The 27,056-nt window shown below is 43.3% G+C and overlaps 1 protein-coding gene across 1 annotated transcript; it reads left to right on the top strand.

Moving 5' to 3' along the window:
• The first annotated feature begins 5,447 nt into the window (after window positions 1-5,447).
• ERCC6L (ERCC excision repair 6 like, spindle assembly checkpoint helicase) lies at window positions 5,448-26,000 on the top strand. Its single transcript, XM_038587707.1, has 2 exons — window positions 5,448-5,583; window positions 22,298-26,000. Exons 1-2 carry the CDS (start codon window positions 5,450-5,452, stop codon window positions 25,968-25,970), a joined length of 3,807 nt encoding a protein of 1,268 aa, XP_038443635.1. The 5' UTR covers window positions 5,448-5,449; the 3' UTR covers window positions 25,971-26,000.
• Window positions 26,001-27,056: the final 1,056 nt, after the last annotated feature.

Raw genomic sequence — 27,056 nt, 5'->3', positions numbered from 1 at the left:
AGAATGGGGAAAATTAACAAGGCAGGAAACCACAAATGTTGGAGAGGATGCGGAGAAAAGGGAACCCTCTTACACTGTTGGTGGGAATGTGAACTGGTGCAGCCACTCTGGAAAACTGTGTGGAGGTTCCTCAAACAGTTAAAAATAGACCTGCCCTACGACCCAGCAATTGCACTGCTAGGGATTTACCCCAAAGATACAGATGCAATGAAACGCCGGGACACCTGCACCCCGATGTTTATAGCAGCAATGTCCACAATAGCTAAACTGTGGAAGGAGCCTCGGTGTCCATCGAAAGATGAATGGATAAAGAAGATGTGGTTTATGTACACAATGGAATATTACTCAGCCATTAGAAATGACAAATACCCACCATTTGCTTCAACGTGGATGGAACTGGAGAGTATTATGCTGAGTGAAGTAAGTCAGTCGGTGAAGGACAAACATTATATGTTCTCATTCATTTGGGGAATATAAATAATAGTGAAAGGGAATATAAGGGAAGGGAGAAGAAATGTGTGGGAAATATCAGAAAGGGAGACAGAACATAAAGACTCCTAGCTCTGGGAAACGAACTAGGGGTGGTGGAAGGGGAGAAGGGCGGGGGGTGGGAGTGAATGGGTGACGGGCACTGGGGGTTATTCTGTATGTTAGTAAATTGAACACCAATAAAAAATAAATTTAAAAAAATTCATCTGTTCCCTTAAAAAAAAAAAATAAAAGGCACAGTGCTGGCAAGTGCTGGCAAGAAGTGTGGCTGGTATCATGTTTGGACCACCCCCCTTCCTTGGTTCATGGTCTCCACTATTGCTTTGGATATATCACTCCTACCCATGGCCTCATTATAGCTCTCCAACATGGTGTCTGTTGCTCTCCTTTGAGACTCGTAAATTGACAAATTCATCCATCCATCCCAAAATACTTACTTATTAGCTACTATATGTAGGTACTGTGGTAAGCTCTGCAAGGCTATAATGTGAAAAAGACAGATCTGTCCTTCACAGAGCTCACATGATCCTGGGTGAGCCAGAGGTAACAAGGCAGCTACATTCCATCGACTAAATCCAATGACAAAGGCAAGGTGTGTCACATTGTGTCCCAGAGGATGACTATTGGGAAGGATTATGGAAGAAGGTCCCTGGAAGAAGGGAAGGGAGATTTGAGCTGAGAGCTGAGGAGTGAATAGGAGATAGTGAGACAAAAAGGAAGGGAAGAGGGACACCTGGGTGGCTCAGTGGTTGAGCGTCTTCCTTTGGCTCAGGACGTGATCCCGGGGTCCTGGGATCGAGTTCTGCATTGGGCTCCCTGCAGCGAGCCTGCTTCTCCCTCTGCCTATGTCTTTGCCTCTCTCTCTCTATCTCTCATGAATAAGTAGATAAAATCTTAAAAAAAAAGGAAGGGAAGAAAGTCCAGGCAGAAGAAACAGCATGCAAAGCAAGATTTAAGTGGAAGTGGTTCAGTTTGAGAAGAGTGGTGTGTGTGTGTGTGTGTGTGTGTGTGTGTGTGTGTGTGTGTGTGATTAGACAGGAGAAGCAGTCAGTGGCCAGATCAGGAAGGCCTTGAAAGCCATGGTGAGGAGCCAGGACTTGATCTGGAGGGCAAGGAGGAGGCTTCAAAGGGTTTAAACAGGCCATGACATGGTCAGGTTGGTGTTTCTGGAAGATCACTCTGGTTTCTGGGTACAGACACAGTGAGGGGGTGGACACAAAATAAAAGCAGGAAGAAAGTCAGGAAGCTATTGCAGTCAGCCAGGTGCAAGATGACCATGGCATAGACCAGAAGGGTGGCAGAGGTGATTAAGAGAAGTGTTAGGGTTTGGGATATATTTTGGAGGTAGAGCCAACAAGACTTATTGTTGAATTGGAAAGATGCCTCCCAGTTTCTGACTTGAACGATTAGGGGAGGGGGTTGGTAGTACTGTTCATGGAAATGAGGAATACTGAGGGAACAGGTCTTGGGGAGTGGGGGGATGAGTTCATCAGTGTCATGTTGAGTTTGAGCTTCCAGGAAGATACATCCTGTAGCCAGTTGGCCATCTAGGTCTGATACTCAGGAGAAAGGATGAGGCTAGAGACAGAATTGTGAGGTTTGGGGAGTGGATGAGGTAGCTCAAAGAGAGGGTAGAAGGCCATGTTTCTTCCAGCACCACTGCCCTGTCAAATGGTTCCTTACCCTTTGGTGCCTGCCTGCTTCAGCTCAAATCCTACGAGGCAGGTTTAGAAGACACCAAAAACTGCAATTCGGTGCAAAAACGTTGCGGATAATCCTCCCTCTTTCCCCTCAGTTCCTGTCATTTCCACAGCATTCTGGACTGATTTGACTTGCTTCCAGTAAGAATTTACCCAGCCCAGGGGGCCAGGTTGGCCGCCATTCTTAGGAAGCTTGGTTTCCGGCTCCCCCTGCTGACAGAACTGGAGATGACTCACAGCTGGGCTGCAGAGCTAGGGAGCACCTTCCCCTCCCCTCAAAAGAGGGGATGGAGGAGATCTCCGGGTGGCTCGGCGGTTTAGCGCCGCCTTGAGCCCAGGGCGTGAGCCTGGAGACTCAGGATCGAGTCCCACGTTGGGCTCCCTGCATGGAGCCTGCTTCTCCTTCTGCCTGTCTTTCTCTCTGTGTCTCTCATGAATAAATTAAATCTTAAGAAAAAAAAAAAAAAAAGAGGGGATGAAGACCTCAGCCCCCAGAACTCTTCTCCAACCCCGAGCCCAAATCCCACCCACTTTAGAACCCTTGCTAGAAATAGCGAGAGAAAAGCCTAATTAGGGATCTGGGAATCACAAAAATTTTTAAGTTTTTAAAATTTATTTGACAGAGAGAAAGCAGCGGCAGGCAGAAGGAAAGGGATAAGCAGGCTTCCCACGGAGTAGGGAGCTGGATTGATGCGGGGGTCCATCCCCATCCCAGGACCTTGGGATCATGACTTGAGACAAAGGCAGGCGCCTAACTGACTGAGCTGCCCAGGCACCCCTGGGAATCACAAATTCAATCCTTCCTGTTTCCAAATTACTTTCTTCTTTTTTCTGCCCCAAACTCTTGTTCTCCTTGCCCAGGAAGATTTCATTTGGTTATTTATACCCATCTCTAAAAACACTCTTCCAGGAAGCCTGGGTGGCTAAGCGGTTGAGCGTCTGCTCAGGGTGTGACCCCAGGATCTAGGATAGTCTCACATCCGGCTCCCTGCAGGGAGCCTGCTTCTCACTCTGCCTAGGTCTCCTGCCTCTTTCTCTCTCTTTCTGTTTCTCAAAATAAATAAATAAATAAATGAATAAATAAATAAAATCTTTTAAAAAATCACTCTTCCATTCTTAGTCCCCATGAACAGTATTTTGCTGACACCCAGTTTACCTATCTCCTCCTGTGTCATGATCGGTGCTCAAAAGAGCACTGGGCTAGGAGTCAAGGAACCTCGGTTGAGTCCTGTTTCTGCCACTGAGTCACAGTATGACTTTGGACCAGTCACTTCCTTCTTTACCAGTGACAGTTTGCTCACCTGTGACTCTGGACTGGATGCCAAAAAAGTCCCCTCTCAACTCTAGTATTTTAGGCACCATCACCTGGTGCTCATCACAATTGCCTTCCCTAATCTCCGTCACCTATTTAACCCACCCCCTACCTCCCCTCTGGTAACCATCAGTTTGTTCTCTATAGTTAAGAGTTTGTTTCTTGGTTTGTCTCTTTTTTTCTTCCCTTTGCTCATTTGATTTATTTCCTAAATTCCACATGAGTGAACTCAGAGTATTTGTCTTTCTCTGACTGGATTATTTTGCTTAGCATTATAATGCTAGTGTATACACTAGCTCCATCCATGTCATTGCAAATGGCAAGATTTCATTCTTTTTTATGGCTGAATAATATCCTCGGGGTGTGAGAAAAAAAAAACAGAAAAATCCAGTAGCCTAAGGGCAGGCAAGCTGCAAAGTAGTTCCTTTCTTCCCAGTATTCAGAGTCTTTGGCAGATCACGACAGCTGGGAAACAGGGAGGCGGGAGCCTGGGTCCTGAGGGAGTTCCTTCTAAGCTTTTCTCTACAGCCCACAGAAGGGCAGCTGCCTAAGACAGTAATCAGGGTTTTGCTTTGCTCCATTTTGAGTGCTCAAGTGTTCCAAGGATATAGAAGTGATGATGGTAGACCCTGGAGCCAAAGCACAACTGGAGATGGCCTTCCCCAAATTGACGATGAAGATTTTTTGTGCTCCTCTTTTTTTCCTTTCTTATGGAATGCTCCCCACCAGCCCTTCTTCTCTCACACTCATACTTTGGGTATCCAGCACACCTGCACACTCAACCTACCCCCATCCCAACTTGTCTCCAGGAAAAGAAGTGATCAAACACTTCAACAGGGTAAACAAGCTCTTTCACAAACTGGCTTCTGATTACTTCATCACCCTCATTTCCCACTACTGTCCTCTTCTTTCCAGCAATAAGCAGTGGACACAGTGAATGAACATTGATTTTTGTCTGTATAGACATGGTATTGAATTCTGGCTCTGCCATCTTCTAGCTTTGGAACCTTAGGCAAAGTCACTTGATGTTCCTGAACCTCAGTTTTTGCTGAGGATAATAGTATACCCAAAGCCCTCTTAACAGAAAAGACTTAAAGCCATATGAAAATATGACTAAACATCATGTGAACCAGGAAAATAGCCCATATTCTCTTTTCAGAAGATACCTTTTTAAGCTCCTAATGATCTATGAAATTTACAAAAAGCTTAAAAACCTCAGGACTTAGGGTGGGCATGACTGGGTCAGTTAGGTGAGTTTTCAAATACTGAATGTTAATTAGTACCTTGAAGAATCACAAAGTACGTTTTGAACAATGTAAGAACAAGGACAATTTTTGTTGGCCCACAACCTATTTAGGATCCCCCCAAGCAAGCCACTTAAACTCACTTAGCACGACTCCTGCCTGAGCTCTACGTTTGAAAATATGATTGCATCCTAGTTGGAGCTTCTAAAGAAATGGTGACCATGCTTTATAGCACTACTAATTTCTTAAATGAGAGCTTTGGCTTGGCTCTTGAAGACCCTTCAATGTGAGTTTAAGTCATGGGGACCATGCCTCCCAGGGTGTTTGAATTCAAAGCCTGCTCAGCGCCAGGCAATGGCGAGCATGGAAAGAAGGAAATTTTGGGGCGTGGGCTATGAAGGTCTCTAGGGGCCACTACAATGACTGAGATCATAGCAGGCATTCTACTTCACTCACGAGGGTGGCACACGCACAGGCACAAATGTGCTGAAGCACGGTTTGGATTGGATTGACTACGCTAGAGGAACAGGACACGAAGCCGTCCCACTCCGCTGGGGCTGCAACTGCCTCTTAGCTCCAGGGCGCGTAAGCGCGGGCGCGCGACCTACGTGGGCGGGCTCAGGCGTTAGCGCCGAGTGCGGCGCTGCGGATTGGCCAGCCAGGAGGCCAACGGTTGGTCCTGCCTCTCCTGAGGCGCACGGCGCATGCGTAGCGTGGGAGCGGGCGAAATTCAATCTTCGGTTGAAATACCTGGAACCAAACTGAGGGTCATGGAGGCGTCCCGAGGGTCTGTGGAAGCCGCGGCCTTAAGCCCAGAGCAGGCCGCCCTTTACCAGAGGTATGTCTGGGCCTCCGGGCGGGCCTAGCTCGCAGGCCCCGGCCGGGAGTCGGAGTGGGAAGCCCTCGGACCCTCCCAGCGGCCCAGGCTGCTGAGGTGGAGCCCGGTGAGAGGCGCCCTCGCGTTCTCTGAGTAAGGCGTGGGAATCTGTCCAGATTTCTAAAGCCTGGGGAGCCTCCCGATACCTCTTTTTTTGGGTCAGATAGCTCTCTTAAAATCTTAAAAGCCAGAACTTCCACTGATCATGCCTTTCTTGAGTCTACCAAACGCCAGGCCTGGGGGTTGCAGAGATGAGTAAAACACTGACCCTACCCCCAAAATGCTTATCATTTGGTAGTGGAGAGGGATAGGTAAGCCAATAGTCACTGTAATATTTGATAAGTGCCGCAAGAGGTATAATGTGCGAGGCATAGTATGGGCGGAAGTGGCCAACCACAAAGTTCGGCCTCAGGAGAAGACATTCGTGTTGAAGGAGTAAGCGGTCACCATATGGCTAAGGGTGGGGGGCATGATGATGTGGGAGTGAGATTTAAACTTTTCAGTTGTGATAAAATACATCAAATTTACCAGTCACCATTTCTTTTTTTTTTTTTTTAAGATTTTATTTATTCATGAGAGACAGAGAAAGAGAGGCAGAGACAAGGCAGAGGGAGAAGCAGGCTCCATGCAGGGAGCCCGATGCGGGACTCCATCTGGGAACCCCAGATTTACGCCCTGGGTGGAAGGCAGACACCCAGCCGCTGAGCCTCCTGGGCGTCCCTATTGTCACCATTCCTAAGTGTACAGTTCAGTGGTATTAAATACATTACTACTTTTTTTTATATAAAGAAACCATTTGTTTTTTTCAAAGACTTTATTTATTTATTCATAGAGACACACAGAGGGAGGCAGAGACACAGGCAGAGGGAGAAACAGGCCCCATGCAGGGAGCCTGATGTGGAACTTGATCCAGAGGCTCCAGGATCACGTCCTGGGCTGCAGGCGGCGCTAAACCGCTGAGCCACCCAGGCTGCCCAAATACATTACTACTTTTGTTATTATTTTTTACTACTGTTGTTAAAGCATCATCCTGTCCATCTCCAGAACTCTTCATTTTGCAAAACTAAAACTACCTGTTAAACAACTTCTCACTCCCTGCTCCCCCAGCCCCTGGTAGCCACTATTCTACCTTATGTCCCAGTGAATTTGATTCTAGGGACTTCATACAAGTGGAATCATACGGTATTTGTCTTTTGGGGACTGGTTTGTTTCAGGTAGCATAATTGCATCACGGTTCATCCATACTGTGTAATGTGACAGGATTTCCTTCCTTTTAAGGACTGAATAATATTCCATTGTATGCACATATCATATTTTGTTTACCTATTTATCAGTGATGGACACTTGGGGTTGCTTTCATCTCTTGATTGTCAACGGGGCTGCTTTGAACATGGGTGTGCAAATGTCTCTTGGTGATTCTGCTTTCAATTCTTTTGGATATCTCGCCAGAAGTGGGATTGCTGGATCACATGGTAATCCTATTTTTAACGTTTCTCTAGTCTTTTATTGCAGCTGCACAATTATACATTCCCTCCAACAGTTTACAAGGGTTCCAATGTCTCCATGTTCTCGCCAACACTTGTTATATTCTGATTTTGTTGTTGTTGTTACCAGCCATTCAAATGATAATGAAGTGGTTTCTCATTGGGATTTTTTTCCTTTGGCATTTCTCTAATGATTAGTGATGTGGAGCATCTTTTCCTGTGCTTATTGGCCTTTTGTATATCTTCTTTGGAGAAATGTTCCTTCAGGTCCTTTGCCCATTTTTTAGGTGGATTGTTTTTTTCTTAATATATTCTGGATATTAACTCCTTATCAGATATATGATTTGCAGATATTTTCTCCCATTCTGTAGGCTGCCTTTTCACTCTGTTGGTAGTGTCCTTTGATGCACAGAAGGTTCTAAATTTTGATATAATACAAATAAATAAATTGGGGGCAGTGAAATAGTTCTGTCTCCCTTTCAATAAAAGTACGTTTCTTTTTAAAAATATTATATTTATTTATTCATGAGAGACACAGAGAGAAGGCAGAGACCTAGGCAGAGGGAGAAGCAGGCTCCTCTTAGGGAGCTCGATGTGGGACTCGATCCCGGAACTTTGGGATCACACCCTGAGCCAAAGGCAGACGCTCAACCGCTGAGCCACCCAGGCTTCCCTAAAAGTATGTTTCAAGGCTGTGATAAGCTAAAAGGTTTCCTTACAGAGGAAGAAAATCATATCTTTGGACTACGTTACATGACTTCTTTAAAGAAGATTTGGGGAAAACAGTGAGGTGGTGTTGTATGGTAGAGTAGTAGCTTTAGAGTTGAGGCATTTGGGGTACTAATTATGGCTCTGCCACCTACTAGCTGGGAAACCTCAAATGAGTCACTTGACTATTCTGAGCCTCAATTTTCTCATCCAGAAAATGGGGATAGAAAGGATTAAGCCCTTCAGCTCCCTCCCCTCCTTTCCCTGAGCAAGCAAGTGCATTGATTTCCCCAACACTGCCTCTCATATGGGTACCTCTTACTTGCTCTCACATGATCTTTCCTGACAGCCTCCCAGGTGCCCTACAGTCATCTTTTGCTCTCACAATCCCACTTTACCCTCACACCTTTCTTGTCTCTCATTGCCCATCAACTCACAATCTCTCTTTTATTTCTCCTACTTTTTCTCCTGTCCTCTTCCAAATCTGCCTACACTGAAACCTCCTCGCACAAAGCATCACCTTCTCTACCTTTTTTTAAAAAAGATTTTATTTATTCATGAAAGACACACAGAGAGGCAGAGACATAGGCAGAGGGAGAAGCAGGCCCCCTGCAGGGAGCCCTATGCAAGACTCAATCCCAGGACCCTGGGATCATGACCTGAGCCGAAGGCAGATGCTTAACCACTGAGCCACCCAGGTGCCCTCTCTACCTTCTTCACTCTTCATTGTCCTCCTTGGCACACTCCTCTCACATAGTTTCTCTGTCTCTCTTCTTCCCTCTCCTCTTTCCCCTTGCTGTCCCTCCTTCCTCATGTCTCTGCCCCTCCTGCCTAAGATACAAAAGAAAACTTTGAAACCTGCTGTCACACACTCTCTGCACGTTTCCTCTTTCACATACCTTCATCTTCTGTCATATACAGTGACTGTCACACACTCTCAGTGTCAGTCATGCTCTCCCTTGGTGATGCCCCCCACCCACCACCTCCTCTCTTGCCCACCGTCCCCTTCTCCCCACTTTTGTCCTATCTCTTCCTGTTATCCATTCTCTCTCCCTCTGTGCCACCCACCTTTGTCACTCACTCTCCCTCTCTGACACTTGTATTTTCTTGCTCCCTCTCTCCCATTGTGTCTCTGTCACCCACCACATCCTTCTATTGCCCCCTTCTCCCTCCTGTCGCCCATTTGTTGACACTGTCATTGACCTGCCCACACTGTTGTCCATTCTGTCTCATCCACATACTCTTTCTGTTTCTGTCTTCCTCCCTGCTGTTGCCCCTTTCCCCTTTGTATGTCATCCGTGATCTCTGTCACCCACTCTCTACCTCTGTTACCCGCCTTGTTCCTGTCACCCTTTCTGTTACCCACTCTCATTCTCTCACCTTCCCTCTTTTTCTCTCTGCCACTGTATCATTCTGGGTCCAATCAGGAGGTAGAAACCGTACAGCATATTGAAACCGGCATTTCAATATAAAGAGTTATTAAATTTTTTTAAAATTTTTATTTATTTATGATAATCACACAGAGAGAGCAAGAGAGGCAGAGACACAGGCAGAGGGAGAAGCAGGCTCCATGCACCGGGAGCCCGACGTGGGACTCGATCCCGGGTCTCCAGGATCGCGCCCTGGGCCAAAGGCAGGCGCCAAACCGCTGCTCCACCCAGGGATCCCAAGAGTTATTAAATTGATAAATATGTGACTGTAAGAAATAAGGAAACTCCATATGGTGTCTTTGGGCTAAGGGAGAGTACCAAGGAAGGACAAAGTTGGAAGGGGATCCTCTCCTCAAGCCTGAAGCTCAGACCTCATTGGAGAAGGTGTAGTTCAGCCCACTGTATAGCAGAGTAATGCTCTGCCTTGCCCAGGCCAATCTGGAGTGCTGGTGGTGAGCAGCCTATCAGCAACTCTTTGGTGTGTACATGCAGAAGATATGGGGGCCCAGGGCACAGGTAAGCTGCCGGGGGAGGTGGTTTCTATTTGAGAGGGCTGCAAGAAGGTTATTGACAGGCCAGGTGGAGGCTTCAAGGTCATCGAGGGACTGCATATTCTGTGTGTGCGCGCCTGTGGGCTGCTCTGTTGTCCTGCTCCTGCAGCAGCAGCCAGAACTTCGGAGAGCCCCTTCCTCCTGTGGTGTCTTTCAGATGCCCTCTACTGAGAAAGATTAGCATCGTGTTCACCATAAAGGACAGATGTTTGAAGGAATTCAGTCCATTATCACAGAATAGGTATTGAGGGGTGAATTTGGAACTGAGGCAATAAATGATGACTGGTAGAGTCGTCCACCCTCTGTTTATTTCTGTCACCCACCGTCTGTCTTATGTTACCCACCTTTTGTCCCTCACTCAACTGTGTTTCTCTCTCTCCCTCTGTCATGCATTTGTATGTACTCTGTATTGTCCATATTCTCTTGCTGTCACTTGTATGCTGCTCTCTTTCTTAATTCTCTGTCACCCCCAAAAAAAAATTCTCTGTCACCCACTTTCTTCTGTCACTGTACTCAAACTGCTTCTGTCAAGGTCACTAATGATTTCATAAACGGTCACTTCATAATCCTCATCTGCCTTGATTTACCAGCAGCATTTGATAATGTTGATCACTTCTCTGTGAAACACTTGATTCACTTGGCTTCCAGGACCCGTTGCTCTCCTGATTTTCTTTTTACCCTGCTGGTGGCTGCTTCTCAGGTTCTGCTGATTCCTCTTCATAGCCTCACGTTTTTTGTCTAACATATGTTATTTTTCTTCACTTTTTTATTTTTTAAAGATTGTATTTATTCATGAGAGACACAGAGAGAGGCAGAGACATAAGCACAGGGAGAAGCAGGCTCCTAAAGGGGAGCCTGATGTGGGACTCAATCCTCGGACTCTGGGATCATGCCCTGAGCTAAAGGCAGATGCTCAGCCCCTGAGCCACCCAAGTGCCCCTTGTCTAACGTACTTTAGAGTAAATTCTAAGACATCCCAGAATCCCATCCTTAAATTCTTTAGTGCATCTCTAAAAAAGAACCCATTTTTATGAGATAATTATAATGTATCAGCTAACAAAACAAGCTAATTCCTTGTTATTAATACACAGATCATATTCATATTTTTCAAGTGGTCTGAAATCTTTTTATAATTGGTTTGTTTGAATTAGGACCTAGAGAAGGTCCACACACTGCATTTAGTTATATTTTTAAAGTCTTTTAATCTAGAACAATCGCTCCCCACCCCCAACTTTTATTTCTATGCCAATGATTTGGATTAGTCTTACAGCTTCCTTGTAGTGTCATTAGCTTGTTCTCCCATCTCCTGTAACTTAAATTTAAGGGCTTGATGGAATGGACAAAGAAATGTCCTATATATACACACACAAATACACAATAGAATATTATTCAGCAATAAAAAAGAATAAGATTTTGCCATTTGTGACCACATGGATGGACCTTTAGGCATTATGCTAAGTAAAATAAGTCAGATAGAAAGACAAATACCATATGATTTCACTTATATGTGGAATCTTAAAAAAAACAAGCTCATAGATACAGAAAACAGATTGGTGATTGCCTGAGATGGAGGGCAGGAGGGTGGGCAAAATGGGTAAAGGGAATCAGAAGCTATAGACTTCCAGTTATAAAACAAATAAGTAATGGATATGTAATGTATAACATGGTTATATAGTTAACTATAGAACTGTAGTTAGTAATACTGCATTGCATATTTGAAAGTTGCTAAGAGAGCAAATTTTCAAAGTTCTAAACCCAAGAAAAAAATTCTATAATTATCTATGTGATGTATGATAACTAGACTTATTATGATGATAATTACACAGTATATACAAATACAGAATCACTATGTTTTACACCTGAAACTAATGCAATGTTGTATGTCAATTGTATCTTAATAAAAATAAAAACTGTAGCAAAAAAAAGATTAAGGATCAATATTTTTGGCATGAATATTTCAAAGGTGAGGCTGTATACTTCTTTTTTAAAATTTTTATTATTATTTTAAAAAAGATTTTATTTATTTATTCATGAGAAACACAGAGACAGAAAGAGGCAGAGACACAGGCAGAGGGAGAAGCAGGCTCCATGCAGGGAGCCTGACGTGGGACTTGATCCCGGGACTCCAGGATCATGCCCTGGGCTGAAGGCGGCTCTAAACCGCTGAGCCACCCGGGCTGCCTTACTTTTTTTTTTTTAAAAAAAGATTTTATTTATTTATTCATGAGAGACACACAGAGAGGCAGAGATGTAGGCAGAGGGAGAAGCAGACTCCCCATGGGGAGCCTGATGTGGGACTCCATCCCAGGACCCCGGGATCATGCCCCGAGCCAAAGGCAGACGCTCTACCACTGAGCCACCCAGGTGCCCTGAGGCTGTGTACTTCTTATTGCCTCATAGCAAGAAGCATATAATGTCGGATAGTCCCAGTTTTAGTAATGTTAAGATTGGTCAGTGGGATCAGGTGCTCACAGGCTGATCACTCCTTTGCAAAATTGCATTTCCCCCCTTATGATGAATAAATAATATGTTGGGGATATTTTGGCATCCTGTGGGTACTCAGTTCCCCATCAGCTTTTCATCCATTAATAATCATTGCCCAAATCAAGTATTTAATTAGAAATTACAAAGTGGTGGGCAGCCCAGGTGGCTCGACGGTTTAGTGCTGCCTTCAGCCTGGGTTGTGATCCTGGAGACCCGGGATCAAGTCCCGTGTCAGGCTCCCGGCATGGAGCCTGCTTCTCCCTGTACCTGTGTCTCTGTCTCTCTCTCTCTATGTCTCTCATGAATAATTAAATAAAATCTTAAAAGAAATTACAAAGTGGTAATTTTCTAACTTTACCATTGTTTTTATATTCGTTAGGTAGAACTCTTCCATAAATGTTCTTAATGTTGCAGTCTTGGAGTGCCAGGTTTTTTGTTTTGTTTTGTTTTGTTTTGAGTGCCAGGTTTTGCTTTTTTTTTTTTTTTTGTAATTATACTCCTTCCTTTGGTGATCTTATCCAGGTATTTGGTTTATTTATTTTAAAAGATTTTTTTTTCCAAATTTTTATTTATTTATGATAGTCACAGAGAGAGAGAGAGGAGGCAGAGACACAGGCAGAGGGAGAAGCAGGCTCCATGCACCGGGAACCCGACATGGGATTCGATCCCGGGTATCCGGGATCGCGCCCTGGGCCAAAGGCAGGCGCCAAACCGCTGCGCCACCCAGGGATCCCTATTTTAAAAGATTTTATTTATTTATTCATGAGTGACCGAGAGAGAGGCAGAGACACAGGCAGAGGAAGAAGCAGGTTCCATGCAGGGAACCCGTGGGACTCAATCCCAGGTCTCCAGGATCACGCCCCAGGCCGAAGGCGGTGCCAAACCACTGAGCAACCCAGGCTGCACAGGTTCTTGGTTTAAATCCCATCTTTATGCAGAGAATTTTCACATTTTTGTCTGTAGCCCTGACCTCTTCTGAACTCTAGATTCCTGTATCCAACTGCTTACCTGACATCTCTACTTCATAGTAGACACAGCAAACCTGTCTAAAACTAAAGGACAAAGTCATATGTTCTTAATAGGTACAGAAAAAGCATTTGAGAAAATATAGTATCCTTTATCGATAAAAACTTAAACTAGGAATACAAGATAACTTTCTCAATCAATCAAATATGTCTTCAGAAACTCGAAGCTGAAAGCTTTCCATCCTTATGTCAGGAACAAGACAAGGATGTCCACCTCTATTCAACGTTATATAAATCAGCATTATAACGGATGTTCTAGCCAGGGCAAATAGGCCAGACAAAGAAATAAAAGGCATGCAGATTGGAAAGAAAGAAGCAAAACTATCTATATTTGTAGATAACATGGTCTTTTTTTTATAGAAAGCCCTAATGAATCCACAAAAAATTATAAGAGCTGATGAAAGAGTTCAGGAAATTTGCAATATATGAGACCAATATTCAATTCAGTTGTATTTTGCCAAGTAACATTCTTCTAAAACTTTTATTCTGAAATAGAAGATACATATAGGAAAATGTACCAAACAATTCAGTATAATGAATTATTATTGCAACCATCACCTAGGTAATGGCTTTTAGATTTTTATTTTCATCTTAATGGAAGAGCTTGTCTACTTTCCCACTGAGGTGGCCTGAAGGTGAATTGAAGGCAGACTTGAGGGTTCAGGACTTGTTTCCAAACACCCCTGGGTCTGTTCAAATTCTGGAACAAGTGCTTGCTTGAAGCACAAGAGTTTTGCACTATAGTGCAGTTAACCAGATAACCTCGGGCTGGCAGATTGGGGACTGGAGGTACTAGAGGTCTGTACCTACTCTAAAGAATTTACTATTGTTCCTGGAGAATTTTTCATTTTTAGTTAGACTTTATCTGAAAGGGCCAGTCAGGATGTCAGCCACCAAATGCTCTCCCAAATGAGGAAACTATTTCCTGCTGAAGCGCATTGGCTGGTATGATCCATCTGGATGCCAAAGCACATCTATGCCAGAAAAAAAAAGATAATTTTGGTTTTGACATAATTATCGATTAGCTGTTTTTTCCGGAGTAATTAGCCAGCAAGTTCAGCTGCTTTCTGAGGGCATGTTGTTAACATGTAAGAAGATGCTGTCTTCTTCCTGTTTATTCTGGCAGAAGCGTATTTGCCCAGTTCAACTAAAACTTTCAGATTTAAGTTACAAAGGAAGGGGACTAGATTCCCCACCTGCCTTTACCCATTTTGAAATAGGTCTTGCTCTACCTGCCTGTTTGTAATCTCTTTGTGACAGGGTAGAGAGGACCTGAAAGCACCAAGAACCTTGGATCTCTTTGGGGCCATATGGTTCAGTCCAGATAGTTCTTATCTGTGAAATCCAAAGCCAGTGACACAGAAAATGAATACTATAGAAAACCTTACAATGCTTTTAAGTGTTTGGTCTTATAGGTGAAACAGTACATAGATGGACATTGTTGAGCCCCAAACCAAACCTTGTGTAGGCTCCTATCCAGAGAGCCCTAGGATATTATTTTTTAGGAGAAAGCATTTGGAGAGAACATCCAGCCAAAGCCAATGGCACTTTTTCTAGCTGAGATAAACCAGAGGTCACATGTAGGACTTATCCCAGGACCCCCGAGATCATGACCTGAGCCGAAGGCAAATGCTTAACTACTTAACTGAGCCACCTAGGCACCCCAAGATTTGTGTTTTATTGTCCCTTGCTATGGAATGAAAATCTCTCTTCTGGGTTGACAGTTTTGCAGCTGAATAGTTCTTTAACATATCAGAACCTCATATGTAAGTGCCTTTTAAAGAGTTACTAAATTGGTAAAAAATAAAAACTGGGGAACCTGGGTGGTTCAGTCAGTTAAGCATCTGCCTTGGGCTCAGGTCATGATCTTGGGGTCCTGGGATGGAACTCCCTGTTCAGCAAGGAGCCTGCTTCTCTCTCTGCCCCTCCCCCCTGCTTATGCTCTTGTGCAGGCATGCACTCTCTCGCTCTTAAATAAAATCTTTAAAAAGAAAGAAAAGAAAAACTAGCCTTCTCCCATACTGTAGCAACTGTTTTTCTCCTTGTTCTGATTGAGAGGGGGTTCTTTCTCCTGAACTGGTTACTTTTCCTTTGTCCCGTTGGCTCCCAAACAGGCCTGGCTTTTCCCCAGCCATGCCCAAGAAGAATAGGGGAATGATTTTGGGGAAAAAAAATATTTGAGCCCATGAAGTGTTAAGTTCTCCAAATCACTGAGGATCTTGTGTGTTATAGATGGACACATGATTGCATTAGTAGTAAAAATGACATTTTTCCTTTCAAGCCCTAGAAAATGGAAGTGATTAGAGGTTGAGTGGCTAAATCAAACTGTATTACAGAAAACACTGTAGTCTTGTAAATAACCAGATAATCCAGGGTGATGCTATAATAGGCAGATTTCATTTTTTCTCCCCAATTCCATTACTGGGAATGAATACTGTCCCAGGTCCAACTTCACTGGTGGAGCAGAGAGGGTAGAGGGGAAGAGCTGAGATGTGGTATTAGACCTGCTAACTAGGGAGGAATAGGGACTGTGAAGCAGCTTGGCTGACCGGGCTTCAACCCAATCAAAAAAGTGGTGGGGACCAAGGAATACTATAAATTCGAGTTGTGGTTGACAAATGTGGGAGTTCCAGAGGATAAGTAGAACCCAGCAATATATGAGTCTTAGTCTGGTAGTAAGAGGTCTGGGCAGACAGTTGCCATTTAAAAGGTTGGTGTATGATTTTGGGGAGTCTGACCTAGAGCTGGGGTCCACAGGCAGCACTTTACTTCCTGGGGAGGAAGCCTGGCTGGAATTAGCAGCCCAGTCCACAGAGGGGTTCAGGATACTGGGTAGGTTACTGGTTTAGGGATTTGGAAACAATCTAATAGTAATAAAATATGATGTATTTTCTCCTTCGAGCTCTGGAACATAGACCCAGCCAGAAGACCAGCAGTCCAGCTGAAGGCACCCTGGGGGTGGGAAGGCAGAGTGGAGAATGAGTTCAGGGGTTGGCACTATCCCCTCAGGTTCAAGACCAGACTAATAGGGAATGTAGCTTATTTCTACAGTGCAGCAGGAATTGGGGAGGTGGGCAGCTGACCTGCCACAGTAGGAATTGCAGTTTTGCAGCCAGTAGGCTCTTTTCTTCCTCTTCCCTCTTCTTCATCTTTTATTCATTTGGCTTTCACTTGAGTGCTCTAAAACCTGATCCTTATCCCTGTTCTCAAGTTCAGGCAGATAACACAAGCAGATCATTTTTTTGTTTTATTTTTTTAATAAGATTTGTTTGTTTGTTTATTTATTGGATAGAAAAAGAGAGAGAGACAGCAAGTGCAAGCAGGAGGAACAGCAGGCAGAGGGAGAAGCAGGCTTCCAACTGAGCAGGGAGCCCAATGTGGGGCTTGATCCAAGGACCCTGGGGTCATGACCTGAGCTGAAGGCAGAGGCTTAAACAACTGAGCCACCCAGGCACCCCTGGTTTTAAACAAAGTTAATTTTTTGGGACGCCTGGCTGGCTCAGTGGTTGAGCGTCTGCCTTCAGTGAAGTGATGATCCTGGGGTCCTGGGCTTGGGACCCGCGTTGGGCTCCCCACGGGGAGCCTGCTTCTCCCTCAGCCTATGTCTCTGTTTCTCTCTCTGTGTCTCTCATGAATAAATAAATAATAGAAATAAATAAAGTTAATTTTATAGTAGTTTTAGACTTACAGAAATATTAGATACAGTGCAGAGGGTTCCCACATACCCCATACCTAGTTTTCCCTGTTGGTAGCATCTTATATTAGTGTGGTATATTGCTCACAGTCAATGAACCAATACCAATACATTATTATTTTTAAAAAAGATTTTATTAATTTATTCATGAGAGACACACAGAGAGAGGAAGAGACATATGCAGAGGGAGCCTGATGTGGGACTTGATCCCAGGATCCCAGGATCATAACCTGAGCTGAAGGCAGACTCTGAACTACTGAGCCCCTGACTTTCTTAGTTTTTGATGACCTTGACAGTTTTGAGGAGTATTGGTTAGGTTATTTTGTAGAATGTTCCCTCAATTGGGATTTGTCAGCATTTGTCATGACTAGACTGGGGTTTTTGGTTTCGCGGGGAAAGACTACAGAGATAAAGTGCCCTTCTCATCAAATCCTATGAGAGGTACATACTGTTAACATGATCTATCATTGTTGATGTTGACTGTAATCACCTGGCTGAGGTACTGCTTCCTCTTTACAGTTACTTGTTGGGGATCCCTGGGTGGCCCAGCGGTTTAGTGCCTGCCTTCGGCCCAGGATGTGATCCTGGAGTCCGGCATCAGGTCCCGTGTTGGGGTCCCTGTGTGGAGCCTGCTTCTCCCTCTGCCTGTGTCTCTGCCTCTCTCTGTGTGTCTCTCATGAATAAGAAAACTCTTTTTTTAAAAAAAAGTAATTGTTAGGGACGCCTGGGTTGCTCAGTGGTTAGGTGTCTACTTTTGGCTTAGGTTGTGGTCCTAGGGTCCTAGGATTGAGTCCTGCATCAAGCTCCCCATAGGGAGCCTGCTTCTTTCTCCCTCTGCCTATGCCTCTGCCTCTTTCTGTGTGTCTCTTATGAATAAATAAATAAAAATCTTTAAAAAAAATTGTTAGCCCATACTGCATGGGAAACCGCTTTATCCACTAGAGTACAATGCTTATGTTGTTTCCTTTGCTTTAAGTCTTGCAGATTACATTCATTTCCTAGGTTATTAGATCAGCATGTTTTCCCTCTACCCTTTCAGTGAGATTATTTCATACATTTGTAATACAGCCAGATTGTTTTTTTTTTAGCCAGATTGTTTTTTAAATAATTTTAATAGTGTGTTAAGTGCACTGATAGAGATGAACACACCAGGGAGTCCTGAGGTGGAACAGTTGATCCAGCTGGAGGATAGGGTAGGGATGGAAGGCGTCCTAGGGGAACTGAGGGTGAGACCTGATCTCTACATCAAAGCAGCTCTTAAAATGTCTCTGTACCACCTGGGAACTCTATAGAAATATAAATTCTTGGCCCTCACTACAGAATCAGATAGTCTGGATTTGGGGTCTAGCAATCAGTTTTAATAAGCGCTCCAGGAGATTCTGCCTAACAGTGAGAATTACTGTCTTTACAATGAGTTCAGTGAGTTTAGCTTGGTGAAAGGAGAGTACATTCCAGGAGGAGGAGGGTGGTGTGAGCCTAAGGTTAGAGGATACAAAGTAGCATGATAGGCATAGGGGTTAAAATGTTTGAGGCTGGAAGTGGCAGGAGTTAAGGCAGAGGTCAGCAGTTCCTGGTTGTATCAGGGAGGGCTTGGAATGGCTGACTAAGGAACTTAAACTCCATTATGTAGGCCACAGGAAGCCGCTGAAGAATATTTTGTTGTTAATAGCCTTATGGAAGTATAATTTGCATACTGTACATGCATTTCATCCATTTAAAGTGTACTGTTTAATTTTTAGTATATTCACAGAGTTGTACATTCATCACCCCAAAAAGAAATTTCTTGCCCTTTAGCCATTACCAACTACCCCAAGTCCCAGAATTCCCCAGCCCCTGGCAACCACAAATCTACTTCTTTTTCTCTGTGAATTTGCCTATTCTGGTCATTTCATATAAATGGAATAATAAAACATGTGTCCTTTTGTGACTGGGTTATTCATATAGCAAAATTTTTTCAAGGTTCATTCATGTTATAGCATGAATATTTCATTCCTTTTTATGGCTACATAATATTCCATTGAATGGAGATAAACACACACATACCACATTTTTATCCATTTCTCAGTTGGTGGACATCTGTGTTATTTCCCCTTTTGTTTTTTTTTAAGATTTTATTTATTTATTCATGAGAGATACACAGAGAGAAAGAGGCAGAGACACAGGCAGAGGGAGAAGCAGGCCCCATGCAGGGAGCCCGACGTGGGACTCGATCCTGGGTCTTCAGGATCAGGCCCTGGGCCGAAGGCAGGCGCTAAACCGCCGAGCCACCTGGGCTGCCCTATTTCCCCTTTTGGCTTATGAATAATACTGCTGTGAACACTCATGTACAAGATTTTCTGCAGACAAATATTTTCATTTCTCTTGAGTCTGTACCTGAGAGTAGAATTCCTGGATTACACCGTAATTCCACGTGTAACTTTTTTAAAAAAAATATTTATTTATTCATGAGAGAGAGAGAGGCAGAGACACAGGCAGAGGAAGAAGCAGGCTCAATGCAGGGAGCCCGATGTGGGACTCGATCCCTGGTTTCCAGGATCACGCCTTGGGCCAATGGAGGCGCAAACCGCTGAGCCACCCAGGCTGCCCCCATATATACCTTTTTTGAGGAACTGACAAACTGATTTCCAAAGCAGCTGCACCATTTTACATTCCCACCAATAGGGTTATGAGAGTTCTAATTTATCCACATTGTCGCCAGTGCTTGTTTTTTTTTTTTTTTTTCTTGCTTTTTGATTCTAGTCATCCTAATGGGCATAAGGTGGTATTTCATTGTGGTTGTGGTTTGCATTTCCCTGATGACTAATGATGTTGAGCATTATTTCATGTGCTTATTAGCCATTTGCAGATCATCTTTGGAGAAATGTCTATTCAGATCCTTTGCCCATGTTTATTTTTTTTTTTTTATTTTTTTTTTTTGCCCATGTTTAAATTGTGTTATTTGTCTTTTTTAAAAGATTGATTTTGGTGACAAAGAGTGCATGAGCAGGGGAAGGGGCAGAGAGAGAGGGAGAAAGAAAATCTTAAGGAGATTCCCTGCTGAACTTACCATGGGACTCAATCTCATGACCCTGAGATCATGACCTGAGCCAAAATCAAGAGTCGAGTGCTTAATTGACCCAAGCCACCCAGGTGCCCATGTGGTGTCTTTTAATTTTTGAGTTGTAAGATTTTTTTATATGTTCTAGGTACAGATCACTTATCAGATACATGATTTACAAATATTTTCTCCCATTCTTTGGGTTGTCTTTTCATTTTTTTAATGGTATACTTTGAAACACAAGTTTTTTTTTGGTGAAACCCGATTTATTTTTCCTTTGGTTGGGGATCCCTGGGTGGCGCAGCGGTTTGGCGCCTGCCTTTGGCCCAGGGCGTGATCCTGGAGACCCGGGATCGAGTCCCACATCGGGCTCCTGGTGCATGGAGCCTGCTTCTCCCTCTGCCTATGTCTCTGCCTCTCTCTCTCTCTCTGTGACTATCATAAATAAAAAAAAAAAAAAAAAAATTTTTTATTTTTCCTTTGGTTGCTTGTGTGTTTGGCATCATATCTAAGAGACCATTGCGAAAACCAAGGTAACAAAGATTTATGCCGATATTTTCTTCGAAGGGCTTTGTAGTCTTAGCAATTATGTTTAGTTCTTTGATCCATTTTATTTTATTTTTTAAAAGATTTTATTTAGGGATCCCTGGGTGGCGCAGCGGTTTAGCGCCTGCCTTTGGCCCAGGGTGCGATCCTGGAGACCCGGGATCGAATCCCACGTCGGGCTCCCGGTGCATGGAGCCTGCTTCTCCCTCTGCCTATGTCTCTGCCTCTCTCTCTCTCTGTGTGTGTGACTATCATAAATAAATAAAAATTTTAAAAATGTTAAAAAAAAGATTTTATTTATTCATGAGAGACACAGAGAGAGGGGCAGAGACATAGGCAGAGGGAGAAGCAGGCTCCCTGTGGGGAGCCTGAACAGGATTTGATCCCAGGACCCCAGGATCACAGTCTGAATCAAAGGTAGATGCTCAACCACTGAGCCACCCAGTTGTTCCTCTTTGATCCATTTAAAGTTAATTTTTGTGAGAGAGGGGACCAATTTATTTCTTTTGCACATGATAGTTGAAAAGACTATTCTTTCCTCAGTGAATTATTTTGGCATCCTTTTGGACCATAAACCTGAAGAATTTTAAGCAGAGGAGTGACATGATTTCTTTTACATTTTTTCCTTAAATTTTACATTTTAAGACAGTATCACTGGCTGCTATGTAGAGAATGTATCAGAGGGGCCAAGAGTGGATGTAAGACCAGTGAGTAAGAAGTTGTGACTACCCAGGCCAGAAGTAATGGTGACTTGAACCACAGTAGTGGTAGTGGAGATGGAGAGACACAGGTTATACCTGGGAAACAAAGTTACTAGGGCTTGGGGATTATCTGGCTAGGGGAGGGGGTGATTAAAAGAGGGGATATCAAGGATGACCTCATGTGAACTGGAGTCAAGGATGATCTTCAGATTTCTAGCTTGATGGCTAAGTTGATAGTAGTGTCATTTACTACCACATAAATGGAGAAACATGTTTTTGGAGGGGAAATAATTAGTTTAATTTTGGATTAATTCGAGTTGCCTGTGAGACTTTTTCAAGTGGAGACATCCAGAAGGCCGTTAAAATATGGATCTAGACTAGACTTTGGGGGCAAGCCCTGGAATGGAGAGAGTGATTTCATAAACCCATTAGGTGGGGGTGGAAGGCCAGAGGAGAGAGTAAAAGAAGTGAGAAGAAGGGCCAGGACTGAGCCCTATGGGAAGAAGAGCAGAAGAAATGGCCAGTGATGTGGGAGGAAACCAGGAGGAATCTAGAGGAATCCAGTGGAAGGAGGGAATTTTAAGGAGGGAATGATTAGTGTCAAATGTATCACAGAGGTCCAGAAAAATAAAAACTGAAAAGTGCCCATGTATCTTTCCTGTTTCCACACTCTCATGATATAGGTATAGGTTGGTTGGTTGGTTTGTTTTACAAGAAAATACCACTCTATACTTATGGGTGGCATTTTAAGAAATACTGTGGAACCAGTAACCTTTGCACATACATTTCTCACAAATAGTGCTTGAAGGTGTTGTTGGCAATGTCTCCCATCCTGAATTGAGGATATTAAAAGCCCAACTGCAGTTTGGATTCCAAAATGGACTCTAAAGTGTTATTGATTGAATATTCAATCTGCTTCCTTCCTTTCTAATCTGTGTGTGTGTGTGTATGTGTGTGTGTGTGTGTATATATATATATATATATATATTTTTTTTTTTTTACCTTTTTAAAACAGATATGTGAAGGAGGCCAAAGAAGCAACTAAGAATGGGGATCTGGAAGAAGCATTTAAACTTTTCAATTTGGCAAAGGACATTTTTCCCAATGAAAAGGTGATGAGCAGAATCCAAAAAATACAGGAAGCCTTGGAGGAGTTGGCAGAACATGGAGATGATGAATTCACAGATGTGTGCAACTCTGGCCTTCTGCTTTATCGAGAACTGCACAACCAACTATTTGAACACCAGAAGGAAGGTGTAGCTTTCCTCTATAGCCTATATAGGGATGGAAGAAAAGGTGGCATCTTGGCAGATGATATGGGATTAGGGAAGACTGTTCAAATCATCGCTTTCCTTTCTGGTATGTTTGATGCTACACTTGTGAGTCATGTGCTGCTGATCATGCCAACCAATCTCATTAGCACGTGGATAAAAGAATTTGTTAAGTGGACTCCAGGAATGAGAGTCAAAACCTTTCACGGTTCTAGTAAGGATGAACGTACCAGAAACCTCAATCGGATTCAGCAAAGGAATGGTGTCATTATCACCACATATCAAATGTTAATCAATAATTGGCAGCAACTTTCAAGCTTGAATGGCCAAGAGTTTGTGTGGGACTACGTCATCCTTGATGAAGCACATAAAATAAAAACCTCATCTACTAAGTCAGCAATATGTGCTCGTGCTGTCCCTGCCAGGAATCGCATCCTCCTCACAGGAACCCCAATCCAGAATAATTTACAAGAACTGTGGTCCCTATTTGATTTTGCTTGTCAAGGGTCCCTGCTAGGAACATTAAAAACTTTTAAAATAGAGTATGAAAATCCTATTATGAGAGCGAGAGAGAAGGATGCTACCCCAGGGGAAAAAGCCTTGGGATTGAAAATATCTGAAAACTTGATGGCAATCATAAAATCTCATTTTCTCAGGAGGACTAAAGAAGAGGTACAAAAAAAGTCAAGTACCCCAGAGGAGATCAGATTTAGTGAAAAGAATCCAGATGGTGATGCCATTTGTAAAATGCCTTCCCTTTCCAGGAAAAATGATTTAATTATTTGGATACGTCTTAGGCCTTTACAAGAAGAAATATACAGGAAATTCGTGTCCCTGGATCATATCAAGGAATTGTTAATGGAGACACGCTCACCTCTGGCTGAGCTAGGTGTCTTAAAGAAGCTGTGTGATCATCCAAGGCTGCTATCTGCACGGGCTCGTCATTTGTTGAGTTTAGGGTCTGTAAAATTCTCTGTTCAAGGTGAAAATGAAGGGGAGGATGCCTCAGACGTGGACCATATTGATCACGTAACTGATGATACACTGATGGAAGAATCTGGAAAAATGATATTTCTAATAGAGCTGCTTAGGAGACTGCGAGATGAAGGACATCAAACTCTGGTGTTTTCCCAATCGAGACAAATTCTAAACATCATTGAACGCCTCTTAAAGAATCGGCACTTTAAGATATTGCGAGTTGATGGAACAGTTACACATCTTGTGGAACGAGAAAAAAGAATCCACTTATTCCAGCAAAATAAAGATTACTCTGTTTTTCTGCTTACCACTCAAGTAGGTGGTGTTGGCTTAACGTTAACTGCAGCAACTAGAGTGGTCATTTTTGACCCTAGTTGGAATCCTGCAACTGATGCTCAAGCTGTGGATAGAGTCTACCGAATTGGACAAAAGGAAAATATTGTAGTTTATAGGCTGATTACTTGTGGGACCGTAGAGGAGAAAATATACAGAAGACAGGTTTTCAAGGACTCACTAATCAGACAAACTACTGGTGATAAGAAGAACCCTTTCCGATATTTTACTAAACAAGAATTAAGAGAGCTCTTTACAATTGAGGATTTTCAGAACTCTGCAACCCAGCTGCAGCTTCAGTCTTTGCATGCTGCTCAGAGGAGATCTGATAAGATACTAGATGAACATATTGCCTACTTGCACTCTTTGGGGATAGCTGGAATCTCAGACCACGATTTGATGTACACACGGGATCTGTCTGTTAAAGAAGAGCTTGACGTGATTGAAGAATCTCATTATATTCAACAAAGGGTTCAGAAAGCTCAATTCCTTGTTGAATTAGAGTCTCAAAATACAGAGCTCTTAGTGGAAAAACAAAGAACTGGAAATGAGGGGACCTGGCTGAGAGAACCTCTGTTTCCTTCTCAAACAAAGAAGAAATGCCCTGAAATGAATAAACCACAGCCTTGGCCCTCATCACATCTACCTACTTACCATATCCAGGAAGAAGTAATCAGTTCCCAGATGGCAAGTGTAATCATTGATGATCTGCCCAAAGAGAATGAGAATCAAGATATCTCCAATATAAAGATGAATGTTACCGTCTTGCAAGATGGTAGTCACTCACTTGTAAGTACATCTGATGCTGACTCTGTAGCTATCTTACCTAAGGGATGTGGATGTGTAGATGAAATCTGGACCAACTCATCGGGAATGGCTATACAAAAAGAGGCACTGCGAGAGGGGCCTACACAGGGGACACTGCAAAAGAACCCTCTGGGAAATTTTAATTATTTCCTTAGTGAATCAGTCAGAGATGATCTTGGGCCAAATCCAGATCAACTAAAGGATGATGAGACTTTGCCTCACTGTAGTCCCTGGCCCATTAATCCCATGACAAATGAAAATCAAAATACAGAATCACACGCATCTGTAATTGAAATAGCTGATGAGGAATGGTCAGCATCCCGCAGTGCACTACAGGATGCTCAAGTACATGAGGCCAAGTTGGAAGAGGAACCTTTAGCGTCCTCATCACAGTATGCATGTGATTTCAACCTATTCTTGGAAGACTCTGCAGACAATGAACAAAATTTTTCCAGTCAGTCTTTGCAGCATGCTGAGAATGAAAACAGCTTGTGTGGCCCTGCAGCTAATTCTAAAGCAGAGTCTGAGCGGGGTGAAGTGCGTCTCAGCTTGGATCTTTCTGAGACCCAAGATGATCCAGAAGTAGTAATAGGTAATATGAAGAAAGGCAGAAGGAAAGCCAGAAGGATCCTTTCAGATGGTGAAAATGAAGACAAAACTTTTCAAGATACTCCAGGCACAAATCTATTCACCTCGCCTTGTCAGTTCTTACCTATAAAACAGTTTGATGCTTCAACTCCCAAAAGTGACATCAGTCCACCAGGAAGGTTCTTTGCACTGAAAATACCTGACAGTATAAATAAGTCTGTAAATGCTAGAAGATCCCTGGCTTCTAGGAGGTCTCTTGTTAATGTGGTTTTAGACCACGTGGAGGATATGGAGGAAGGACCTGACAACAGCAGCAAAGCAGAAGTTGCTGAAGATTATCTGGAGGAAGGAGCCGAGGAAAGCAGTGGGGAAGTCTCAGAATACACCGAAGATCCTCCTGACGAAACGCTGCCTTCAGAACATAAGTCCAGCTGGCTAACTACACGTGAGCCTGGGGCTTTAGTTCAAGAGGCCTCTCCAGGTGACCCTGAGCCTTTGTTGGGCAGACAGTTGGTTGATTCTCCCCAGGATGAGGCAGTAGAGGCTGTCAATGACTATGAGGCTCTTGTAATTCGTGGAAAAGAACTGAAAGAGTGTGGAAAAATACAGGAGGCCTTAAACTGCTTAGTTAAAGCACTTGACATAAAAAGTGCAGATCCTGAAGTCATGCTCATGACTTTAAATTTGTATAAGCAACTTAATAAAACTTGAGAATATAACCTATTTACTGTTAAAGTGAAACACTGAGTATGAATTCATTCATTCTTACAACTGGGTTCCCTGGGGGCATGAAGCATTTAGGCTTAAGGTGAGAGAGAGCTCAAAGAGCAAGTTTTTGTTTTTAACTATTTTGTCCATTTGGCCTTTACTCTGTACTCCTTCCTATCCCCCCTCCTCCATATATACATTCTGGTGTCCTGAACACTAGGTTAATTTACTTCTTTCCTTGAATAGTCTTACATTTTTCTTTTAGGCACACTCTATAAATTTAATAGAACTGTGTTACTTCCAGGAAAGTTTTTATAAAGTTATTCTGGCCATTCTCAATCTTATTCTGGAAATGATCACTTCTGTCTATCACAGTTCAGACAAGAATTGTAAAGTTACTTTTCTCAGGTGTTTTCTCTTCCATTCACTGAGATGATGCTGGCAAATGGATACAGAGGCTCCTTAGTTTAAGCAGGAGCTTGTTAGAATTCTAAATCGAAGATCTGCTTATTAACATGCTATTTTCTGCCTTCAGTTTACTACAGCAGAAGGCTGGGCTATCAGGTGCCTGGGGCCAGGCTTATCACTGGTACCCTACTTTGGGAGTCACTGCCGACAATTTAGCCATCCTTCACTCACCACCAACTGTTCTGACACAGGCTAGCACATGGTGTCTTTGGGTGGTAGACTGAAAAGGAGTTTGGTTGCCCCTCAGAAACCAAGTGCAGTACAACACTCTGCACTTCAGAAAGGGAACCAGCATTTATGGAATACCTACTGTGTACCAGGCTTCTTGTTTAATCCTTACCATAATCCTTTGAGGTTGAGGGTCGCACTTACATTGTTTTAGTTGAGGAAACTAAGGCTTAGTATGGCTGTGACCTGCTGAGATCACAGTAGGGGGTGAAATGGATTTAACCATATGTTACCTAGTGAAAAGTTGTTATAATAAATTGTCTTTACTGCAGTGAATATACTGGGCTATTTCTACTGACAACCCTTCTGACCTGTGGAGGTCTTCCATACCAAACAGCCCTCCAGTTCTCGGCAGATATCTACTGGATGTCCTATGTTCAACTCTGTCCTGAC

This window comes from Canis lupus, chromosome X, assembly GCF_011100685.1.
Source record: "Canis lupus familiaris isolate Mischka breed German Shepherd chromosome X, alternate assembly UU_Cfam_GSD_1.0, whole genome shotgun sequence".
NCBI classification, from domain to species: domain Eukaryota; kingdom Metazoa; phylum Chordata; class Mammalia; order Carnivora; family Canidae; genus Canis; species Canis lupus.
Note: the sequence above shows the minus strand (reverse complement) of the source record. Positions and strands in the feature narration are given on the sequence as shown.

Coding starts and splice junctions, on each gene's coding strand:
- ERCC6L (XM_038587707.1), top strand. CDS start 5,450: ATGCGTAGCGTGGGAGCGGGCGAAATTCAATCTTCGGTTGAAATACCT. Junction 5,584..22,297: donor CAGGCCGCCCTTTACCAGAG/GTATGTCTGGGC, acceptor TTTTTAAAACAG/ATATGTGAAGGAGGCCAAAG.